The sequence below is a fragment of the Amphiura filiformis genome, chromosome 6 (assembly GCF_039555335.1).
Source record: "Amphiura filiformis chromosome 6, Afil_fr2py, whole genome shotgun sequence".
NCBI classification, from domain to species: Eukaryota; Metazoa; Echinodermata; class Ophiuroidea; order Amphilepidida; family Amphiuridae; genus Amphiura; species Amphiura filiformis.
Genome location: NC_092633.1, coordinates 40123411 through 40135485, shown reverse-complemented (window position 1 = coordinate 40135485; position 12075 = coordinate 40123411). Strand labels below are relative to the sequence as shown.

The 12075-nt window shown below is 34.3% G+C and overlaps 1 protein-coding gene across 1 annotated transcript in view; it reads right to left on the bottom strand.

Annotated features, from left to right (window-relative positions):
• Positions 1 to 7141: 7141 nt before the first annotated feature.
• The window catches only part of LOC140154521 (prolyl endopeptidase FAP-like), a 294999-nt gene continuing 290065 nt past the window's right edge, over positions 7142 to 12075 (bottom strand). Inside the window, exon 20 of the mRNA XM_072177091.1 lies at positions 7142 to 10571. Coding sequence (XP_072033192.1) covers positions 10449 to 10571 — 123 coding nt within the window. The 3' untranslated portion in view covers positions 7142 to 10448. The remainder of the gene's footprint in view (positions 10572 to 12075) is intronic.

The window sequence follows — 12075 nt, the reverse complement described above, 5'->3', positions numbered from 1 at the left end:
ACCATTTTCTATACATAAAAATGAAATAATCACAACAAAAACAATTTATATGATAGAAAAATATTATTATTCAAACCTGTAGAACAATGGAAAAGTACAATAATTTACAACTTCAGAAATATTCCTCTCAAAGTTTTCAATAATGAAGTCTGCAGTGGAAGATGTGCTCAAGAGTCATAGCTGCCATGTGCAGTTTTATAATAAATCAGGAAAATCATTATCAAAATTTATTTGACCACATTCTTGATCCAAATATTTCAGAGAAACCGTTTTTCCATCAGTGGTGTAATATTCAGATTAAAACTGCAAGTGCTGTTGACCAGCTATAGATTCTATTACCAACATTCTCGCAATTGCAGGATATCTTACAATTAAAGTGTAGAAGATTCAATTGCAAAAGTCGAAATCAAATCTTTACAATTGGACAAAATTCCAGCTTCAGCACTTCTTCCACTAGAGTTTTCAATTTCTCTTATGTTATACAGTAGGCCCATTCCATGTCAACTCCAGGGATGTGCACCGCAGCACCTCTTCAATTTTTTTCTTTTTCTGTGTGGTGGTAGATATTGATGAGAAAGTAAAATCCTGAAAATTTGAGCTTCATACTCCATTTCTTTTTCCCGTGGCATCAATTTGAAATTTAGGGGTCAGCGTAAAAATGTGTCAAGAACTTGAAGCCAATTGGAGGTCCATAAATGTATAAAGGAACCCTTTAAAACTTTGAAAAGTATGTATCCTGGGGTACTTTTTTGGTGTAGAATTCAAATCTGCTATCAAAAACTTGTAACTCCTTTACTTTAAATGATATATAGGCCCTCAAAATGCGACTTAGTCCAACCAGGACCAACTTTGGGGGTCAGAACTCCAAAAGTAAAAATAATTTTAGCGTCAATTTTTGGCCAGTCAGAGCCCTTTGGTAGGACATTACTCTTATCAATATTGAGCATATTAGAATACATTTAGCTGAGATATTACCCATGGAAAACCACTTTTTTTTGCATTTTGACCCCCCCTGAAAACCAATGTCAGACAATTTGCCCTACCATCAACTTCAGGTATGTTGAAGATATGTTCTTGGACAACATTTCTGAGAGATATTACTTTTCACAGTTCTTGATGGCTTCCTTTACACATTAGTAAACATCGTTTGCCTACTCCATAGAGTTGTACATTTTTTGATTTTGCATGACCCCCAACTCTATGGAGAAATTTCAAATTGATGCCACGGAAAACGAAATGGAGTATGAAGCTCAAATTTTCAGGATTTTACTTTCTCATCAATATCTACCACCACACAGAAAAGAAAAAATGAAGAGGTGCTGCGGTGCACATCCCTGGAGTTGACATGGAATGGGCCAGTAGTGGATCCAGGATATGAAAAATGGTCAATTTATCATCGGGGAGAGGGAGCTGAGAGGATAAATTTGGCTAAAATCATTAAAGTAGGCCGATTTTCCCTCCCCGGATCCGCTATTGTTATAAGTTAATAAAACTCATTAACAAGTATATAATATTTATAAATATGGCAAGAAACAATTATGCTTTTGAATTCTTTACAATATGTTGTCATCATGTCAGTTTGTTATAATACTATCTTATATTAAATACAATTTTGATGACAATTGGACAATGTGAAACAAATCAATTTGAATATATTAACGAGATGCTGTCAAAGAATGCATTCTGAAGATTCAGGTTGAATCTTTCTCAGAGGTTGTATGAAATTCAAATGTAGCTGCTTAATGTGTTCATTCTATTTGCAATTCATACCCCCCCCCCCCCTGTGGAAGATATTTCCAAAATCTTCCACAGGGGTAGTGTGGATTTTAAATAGAATAGCCCATTACTTCAAAGACTCATAAGGCTAAAAAAAGTTGTCTCATAGCCACTGGCAGTTAATTTTTTTCTTTTTAAAACAATTTAATTTAAATTAATTGTATGAAAATTTGTGAGCATCAAAGTCAAGTATATTTTCTTCAAAATATTTCTCAGAATTTCATGATTTTACAGCAAAAAAAATGAAATAAAAAATTTGCCATTTCAGCTGAAATGGACGTGCTAAGAAAATTGAACACATGTGGGGGCTTTGAGACATAACATTTTTTAGCCTTTTTATCATAGTGATATTGCATATTGCCAAATAATAGTTTTTTATAACCCATCCTTATACAACCTGTATAAGCACCTTATGCGAATCACAGAGCATGACAAAGTCATCGCATCGTAAAAAAATCTGTAGCATTGCCCACTTTAATCATAATACATAGGGGTATTGTTTTTTAATTATAATAGTTTGGATGCTATTGTCATCATGTGGTGATTACAATGATATATTATAACCATCTAAAATCAAATTTGTTAAACTTTGTTACTTTATGGCTTAACATATGTAATCACATAACAATCAATATAATAACAATTCTCACTATTGTTTTGATCTTGTTGGCATAATTAATTTTGATATTGTCATTCATGTCTAACTCAGGGAGATTCGTAAAATTCATTTGAATTATGAAATAACTTCATATGATGCCCTTCCCAGCAAACGCAAAACCTTTTACAGAAAACGTTTAAATGTTGGGTTATATAAAGTGTACAAAACGTTTTAATAACATTTGGAAAACATTTGTGAAAACTTGATGCAAAACATTATAATATAATATTATTAAGTGTTGACAAAATATTTAGCAAAAATGTTTACCAAAAATATTTTCCAGTAACAATTTGACAACACACGTTGCAGTGTTTTGTTTTGTTTTCATATAAAACATTTAAAAATTGTTTTCTTAACTTTATATAACCAAACATTTAAATGTTATTAAAACATTTCGACCAAAACCAAAAATGCTTTTGTAACAATAATTTTGTGTTGTTTGTAAAATGACAGGACGTACTTTTATTTTATTGACACTGATCAAAAGTTTCGTTTGTGGCACTAAGCCCAAGACCCTTTTTTGTATGCGGGTGATATACAATTTGATATACAACTGGCCTCCGGTGGGTTAACCCATTTTAAACACATTTTTGCCTCACAAAATCAAAACAAAACATCCTTCTGCCCTTATATTTCACAGGCTTAAGGAATCGGAGAGCAACGTTTGCACAGTATTTTTTGTGGGACCTGAGAGCACAGCACTTGCATAAAATGTGTATTATATCGCAAATTTCAAAAAATCAAAATTATTTGATATCATCAGGACATTCCTCATATTCAAAATACAATTCGATCAGTAGCATAGCCAGCGGGGTGGCAGAGTGCCCCCCTGACAAAAAATGAAAGAGAAAATCTGTAGGGCAAAGAAAAAAAGAAAAAAAGCGGCAAGGAGCCCTTTTCCACCAAAATTCACCCGATCATGGGCCAAAATAGTGTAAAACTAATTTTGAACCTAGAAGAGTACAGTCTCTCTAAAAACAAAACCAGTATATGTATTTTTTTTTCATCTGTGCCCAAAATTTTTATTTTGCCCCTCTGACCAAGAAAGCTGCTACGCCCCTGAATTCGATATGTCTGATGTGCTCTCAGGTCCCACAAAAAATATGTGAAAACATCATTATCCTTAATATGAAAAATATGGGTTTTCCACTGATACCCAAATCTCAAGTTCGATGAAGACGTGAGGATGAGGTTGTTGATCAATCCATCCTCATTGGGCTATATTTCAGTTGAAATCCATACACCTCCTATGGAAGACATGACCTTAATCTCCTACACAAGGAGAGTGAATCTCAAATGGGGTAACCTGGATGGGTGACTCTATTTGAATCTACACTCCCTCTGTGAGAGATTAAGATCATGTCTTCCATAGGGGGTGTATGGACTTCAACTGGAATTGCCCAATTACCCGTCAATTACAATAAGTAAAAAACAAACAAATACAATACTGTGGTAATATCTCTATACATAAATATCCAAATATACATAGTAAAAACAATATGCTAACTCTGCATGGAACTTCAATTGTGTAAACCTGTACTTAGTCTGTACTGAGCTCTACAAAATATATTCCAAAATGATAACCCCATGAGAACTACCTGCCGATTGGCCAAAAAGAAGTTTTCATTATCAATTGGCCCAATCAGCAACATTGTTAGAATAATTTCACCACACAAAAAATTGAGGTGAATTATTTGCAAAGCTCCATTCTTATTGGTGATTAAAGTGAAGAAATCACATAATTGATCAATCAGAGGCAATGCTAGATTGGCAGGTAGTGCTCAGGGGGTTAAGATAGTTTTATGTACATGATTAGTAGCAAAAGGTACAAAGTCAAAGAACAACCTGGGAGTACAACTTTGTAAGTTTAGACTACAAAGAAAAAAATGCTTTCATTGCTTAGAAGCATGATATGTGGTGTGATCAAGCAAAAGCAGAATCAGTCTCAAGTCACACATATTCAAGTTCAGTTTTTTATAGGATTGTTAACAACATTGCAAAACTACATTTTGCAGAAAACCCCATTGAATTTGGACAACCTGTTCAAAAGATATGAGCAGTTAAATCATTTCCGAAACAATCGGAAATACTTCTTTTGTTTGGCTATATCTCAAAATCAATATTTCCGACATCCGACCGATTTTGCTTGATCATATCACATATAAGCATGACATAAGCATGATGTAAGCACAACAACAAAATAAAAATAGTTGAGAAAGTACCGTAATGGTTTTTTTCCCAGATCTTGCTGCATTTGCACAACTTTAGGGCATTTCAACTGAAATGGTATAACTTGTCTCTGACTACAGGATAATACAATATTTTCAATGCATAAATAAATATATGCTCTAAGCAGTGTTCGAAATATGCCTCAAAAAGTTACCGGCCAGCCGGGCTTGACCTTAAAAAGTTACCGGCCAGCCGGGCCGGCAACTAGATGCCAGTCAGAAAAGTTACCGGCCAGGCCAAAAAGTTACAGGCCAATGGCCGGCTGACCGGCCCTATTCGAACGCTGGCTCTAAGGTAGTTAATTTGAAAATATCAACTGTTTAAGGAAAGAGAAAAAGTGCAAGATAAAAACTACAATAAAAAGTCACTTAAAGACAACTTGTGTCTTAAAAACATGTACAAGTCAGCCTGGCTTGGAAATAAAACTCTTCATATAAAAAGAATCAATAACTGTATAATGACATTTTGCTTTCCTATTTTTTATATATAATAACCCGCCATTGTAGGGCCTAGTATGACTTTGCTGAAGTACATGATATTGTTGGATTGGCCCTGTTCACATTGGAACCTTATTCTGGTATAAAATGAAACTCTCATGGTGTACCTCAGGGTTACATATCAGGACCAGTATTTAAAATTTTGTCAAAATTTGGGGACCAGTCAAATTTTATGGGGTCCAAACTCCAAAATTGTTCATGCAGCAAAACAATTCATGGGACACTACCTTGGTATTTGCTCCCGAATTTGGCACCTTCAGTTTAGTATCATGTGCCTTTGCTATATACCACTAATTTTCCAACATTTTGCCTAGTAATTGAGAGAAATCTGTAAATTCCCACAAAAGTCCATGCCAAATATGATGTATTGCAGAGTAAAAATTCTGACATGGCAGAGATGGCTGCCAGAGCGCAATGAAATGATTTCCACAGTCTGGATGGGGAAGTAAAAATAGTAAAGATTGCAAATTCACAATAAAAAATAGATGGTCACACTCATTCATTTGCCAAGCCTATACCCTTGCATAGTTTAATAACCAATCAGAAATACTCTCTGTACTATGGTTCTTGGAGTGTTTATTTGTGACATATCTTCTGAAGTGATCGTAAACAATGTTGAAATTTCTCATGCTTGAAAAACACAGTTTTTTTTACCAAAAACTATTACGTCCAGACATCTACAATAATATTACATGCTGTAAATTTAATGCGTTCCAGCCAGCAAAACTGTGTCCGTGACGCAAAAACATACTTAAGCATTAACCCTGATTAGGACCTATTTTGCAATTTGAGTGTAGGCCTACTCTCCTTGAGTACACAACCTCTTGTAGGCTACTCTTTTTGAGATAACAAAATTGGACAGTAATATTGGTTTTTAGTATCAATTTTGTACCTATTTTGTAATTTGAATGTACTCTCCTTGAGTACACAACCTCTTGTAGGCTACTCTTTTTTGAGATAACAAAATTGGACAGTAATATTGGTTTTTAGTATCAATCACTATTATTACCTAGAAATCATACACATTTGATCAAATTTGTTCTGAAGTAATTTCAGTATTTTACATGGAATGTAAAACTTAAGTGATTAAGACAAAATGAAAATAAAGGTTTGAAATAAATGCAAACTGAAAAATATGTGCATTGGCTTGTCAAGCATCTTTAGCTGCTATGCACAGGGGCATCCCCTTTTCAATTAATTGCCCAGTTGGTGCAATCAGTAAAGTGTCAGATTTATAATCAATGGAAAATGGAAGTAACATATTGCTGGTTCGAGTCCCACTGAGCTGAAGCTGTGCACAATTTTTGCTTCATGAAATTTTGAGCAGCAGCATCACTAGTACCCTTAAACAGGAACATAACCAGTAACAATTTATTACTCAATAATGAGTAGTATTACTCAAATGAGTATACTGAGTTTCCTCAATTGGGAGCAGTTTTTTTTAACTTACAGGTACAATTACTCAATTGAGAGTAGTATTACTCACTTGAGTCACATTACTCAATAATGAGTAGTATTACTCCAATGAGAGTAGTTTCTTTGACTGGAAGCAGTTTTTATTACAAGTACAATAATATTACTCAATTGGTAGTATTACACTTGAGTATAATATTACTCAATTGGCAGTAGTATTACTCACTTGAGAGTGATATTACTCTATCAGGAGTAGTATTACTCAATAAAGGGTAGATTCATGTATTCATCTAGGTGGCGTATCATCATTTGGTACAAATATTTCTTCTCTGGGTCTACGCTGCTTACCAAAGCATGTGCCTCGTCAGGGAAAAACTGTAGAAGAAAAACGTCCATGTAGAACATTTCCCAGCAAAAAGGAGATAAAACCAAACAAAAAAATTATTTTATGTACAGTAGACTTTTACGATGACAACTTTGATCTGAGATAACTGGTTTAAAATACTATTTTGTAGTGTTTCCAAATATTGTTTATCACACTAAAAACACAACTTTGTTTTGGTCATGTACATGTCATAATTATTAATAATCAAAAACAGTCTCAATCTGCCAGAATTTTTTGACAGATACATATAAATTCTTTACAATACTGTGATGAATGGAAAATAAATGTACCCCTAACCTTACTCTTAATATTACTCTATACTTTTAATATTCCTCTAGTGTATACAATTTCTATTTAGGCAAATCCAGTTGCCTTGCCAGTTTTACAACCATGCTTACAGTACAGTATATAATTACAGAGCTAAATGGTATGTTCGCAAGTTCTAAGTTCCCCTGTGACTTTTTAAAATAGCTCAAAAAGTTTTCTTACAAAATTAAATTTTTTTTACAAAAAATTACTGGTAGCCTATTTTGTTTTGAACACTTGGTCTAATTTACAATGTCTCACATTGTTGCCTTTGGTTAATACAATAGCTTGTGACATAAGAAAAGATGCAGTTTTGAAAGTTTTACTTTGGTCCATCGAAATCTCACAAAGCATGCAGAATGTAACCTGCAGTAGGTCAAGCTGACAGCATTGTTTGAAAGTTGAAGTTCAAAACTTCATCTTAACCCTAACATGCCTGAGTACTACAAAATACTACTTGATATATGCATTGTTCGTGCGTGCATCCCACATGGTGTGATGACGCAATCGCCCTAAGTGATATATAGGCACGGTTTCGTTGGCCAGCAAAGCCCAAGACTTGTGGCAAAGTGTCGCCGATCCAGTGCTTGGCATGCGAGGGGTCTCTCTACAACTTCCTTTCTTTGTTTTCTCTCTTTACTCCTTCTTTCTTTCCGTTCCCGTCGTCAAAAAGCCCCTGGCGGGTTAGGGTTAATGAGCCATTATGACCAAACACAAGGGTATGTGTTAGCAAGTTATTCTACAAAGGTTTAAAGTTTAGGGGAGAACGTAGAACTTGTGAACTCATAGATTCCAAGAAGTTTTACTTTACACTGAAAGCCGTTCTGCTTGGATAAATTAAACTCCAGTCATAAATTTACATGTATATATTGTTGACTGCCTAATTATTAATGTTATTCATTAGTGTTTGCTATATAATCTCTAGCGGGACATTTTCGCATATTTTTTTTTTCATGGTTTATTTCAGAACTGCAAATTTAAAAGCTAGTGAAAATATATTTGACCTATACATTTTAACCCCTTGAGAACTACCTGCCCATTGGCAAAAAAGAAGTTTTCATTATCAATTGGACCAATCAGCAACATTGTTAAAATAATTACACAACACAAAAAAATTGGGGTGAATTATTTACAAACCTCCATTCGGATTGGTGATTAAAGTGAAGATATCATGTAATTGACCAATCAGAGGCAATGTTAGATCAGCATGTAGTGCTCAGGGGGTTAAGGTGTTGATGTCTGAAACTGCGAAAACAAGAAACAGCAAAACTACCCAGAATAATTCAAATCACAAAAAATGAATACTGCCAAAACGTCCTGCTATACAATATTTTTCCAGAAGATGATCTTCCAGATTCAAGTTAAATCACTTCACTTCTTATAGACCTACATTTATACATTACATAATTATGACACAAAATTTATGATACATAACTTATAAATACCAGAAAGAGAACAACATGAAAGGAACTACAAATATATATCTATATACATATGCATATTTCAAATGTTGTTAATTTATAATAATCATAATATAATATGGAGAATGTATGTAATATGTATAATAAATATACACAAAATGGAAAAGATTTGGTAAAAATGAAAATTCAGAGAAACGAAGGAGAGGGAAGGGAAGTTAATAAACCTTGTAAAAAGAGTTGAGATAATTCACTGCAGAATTTGTGAAAAATGTCTCTACAATCTTCTAAATGTCATTCAAATAAGATTAGTTTTGTCTTAAAGCTGAGTGATTGATAAATTTTAAATATTTAAGTCAATTTTTGACAATTTGTGACATTTATTTACTGTTATCCAATCCATATTTTCATCGGGATTTTCATATTTAAAATATTACCACTTTGATTTTACATTGTAACTCCTCCATGATTAATTTCCTTACCAAGCGAAAAAAATTCTACATAACAAGCTTATGAACCGGTTTACACAGAGCCTGAAGTTGACTTTAATCTAATTTGAACTTGACTTGAGTGTCAACACGGCCCGTTATGTTTTGTACTCTACTTCAGAAGTACACAGACCCCTAATGACGACCTGGACCAACTTTTATTGAAATCAAACTCGACTTTTGCTGTATAAATGAACGAAATGATCATGCAATAAGAAGTCGAGTTCATAATGGTTATCAAAGCATAACAAATACGATTGACCAGCATCATTTGGTATGACCAGTAACTGGCCGCCGTGCTCCCTTACTTCAGGTATTACTAGCCCCAGGGCAAGGGGGTCTCCCTGGTTGCAGGTGTATATGGGGATGTGCTACAGTTTGGGGGCACCTTTTCAATTAATAGAAGTGTACAAGTTAAATAAATTCACATTTTTCAAATTAAATACAGTTCTCTTTGTAAACCCCATCAGAAAATAATTTATGCTAATCCTTAGTCCCAATATGAATTCAATGTCACATTTTAAACTCCTCTCTGTGTAAACGGGTGTTTACCATTTGTCTTATACGTCTATCAAATTGATCTGTAAAATAATAAACTTGACTTTTCTTCAACTTCAAGTATTTAAATAAAACTTAAAAAACACAAAATAGGGAAACAGATAATACATGAATTATAGAAAAAAACACTTGAATATTGAGAAGTTCAAGAGAACGGTAAAAGATGGCAGAAATCTGGCTGGTTTCTAATGTAATAGAGTAAACAAATGACAGAAAGAACATACAGAAAAATAAGAATATAAAATAGAAACTATAGTATGTTAAGTCATACCAACTGATATATTCTATAGTAGCCTATACATAGCAAGGCATTACTACATATTACACCATAGATAGTAGAGAAGAGATGTTATACTTAATGCAGGCGTAAAGATGAATTTGATGTTATCAGAATATTATCGGAACTTCTGCGCTACACCACTTCCACCACAACGACAGTGCACATCACCATCCTACTAGCTACCACCCATATCATTAACCAAAGTTGAAGACACAGCAAGTTAAAAATTAGCTTGGCCTGGTCGAGAGACCACCTTAAAGAGTTAGTTGTTAGGATACACACCTGTACAGGGTGCGTCATGTCGCGAATCAAACAGGGTGTCAGTCAGCATGTTATTATTGCATGGCGGCATTTTGTGTTAAATCATTATTGGGAAGAAATTACATCATAGATGTAGATGCAGCAGCTTAGAGATATAAAATTTGTACGAGATTTTTCCGTCAAGCATCGAGTTTGTATCTGTTGTTGGAGACAAGGCGTCTCCATAGAAACTCTGACATGAGTTGATATAGCTCTAGTTGGACATGCTCGTTTTCCAGTAAATGTTGTTGCTCTGTGTAATACTGCAGAAATGGATAAACAGTGTGGCCATGGTTATAATTCAATTTTTGTTCATTTGTAGAAGACATCTCAATTTTTTTTTTTTTTTTCCACATGACCATCGTGCCACCATATTTGTTACAAAAGGATGCAGTCTAATACAGAGAGATGACAGGGCGACGGACTAAGTGTGATTAACAATGTCTCCGCTGCTGCGTCACGATTCAACACTGACTTTCTAGTACACTACACTACATATGAAGGAAACTAAACACTACTTGGATTAAACATCAGTTGTCATGACAACAGGGTCAAAGGTTAGTCTGAAAATGTTATGTCAGAGTTCAACACAGGCCAAGATGACACAAATGTTAGAGGTGCATGACCACAAAAGGATGTCAACACAGGAGACTACTCTAGAGTTGAGAGGTCAGAGGTTACTACTCGGAGTTCAAAGGTCACGGGAATCTAGTCTTAGGTGAAAGATTTAGACAGCCCTCCACAAATTGGACCATTAGTTCATATAAGTGGTGTTTAACGTGCACATTATCCAGCGAGTGTCTTTTATCAGTAAAATACTGTAGAAAGAGAGAAAATTTGACTGTTGTTTTAGTATTGAATTGGGTACATAGCTGCCATGTTGAATATAGGAATATTTAATATTTTTAACAAGTTTTTCATTTTTTGGATATCACATGTTTTCATCATATATTTAAATTATAAAATTGCCAATAGATTTTATGTTTGAATTAAAACTACATAGCAGCCATGGTGAAGATAGTCAAAATGTCTGGTAATTTCAAATATCCTACAAGCTACAAATAGCTTGACATAAAACAACCTGAAATATTCATAAAATCCCTGCCTGAAAATTTCACTTCAGAGCTAATGCTCCATTATTCCCACTGAATCAAAATACTTGTTTTATCTTAATTTTGAGCCAAACTTATAAATTGAAATTACCAAATTTCATTGTTAGCTGAAAAATAGATATAAAATCGTGGATAGGTAGCTGATAGTGTATATGCGGGTTTGGGAGCTGATTGCGATAGGATACACTGGTATAGACATAGAAAGCTTTGAGATTACATGCTTTTGGAAGGACTTGATGATTGGTTTGTTGTTATAGAGGCTGATATTGAAGTCAAAATATTACAAATTCCTTTGGAAAAGGGAGAAAACAGTAAAGAATGTCCCTGTCACTGTATCGTCACATAATACCCCAAATCACATGACTTCACAACCATCTCAATCTGATAGAACCTAAATCTGTAGAAGAACCATCTGGGAGACATGATCCACGAATCCTCCTTCCAAGGAGCACCACACATATTTCTTGAAACTTTGGCATAACTATAGAGTACCCTCTGCACCAAATTTGTTAGGGTTAGTGTTTAGGGTTAAGGTAAGTGTCAAGGGTTAGGATTAGTGGCAGGGTGCAGTGATATTCTACAGTTATTCTGAAATTTACTTCTTGCATAATTTCATAAACATCTTAGATAATTATGCAGCTTTGTAGATACCCAA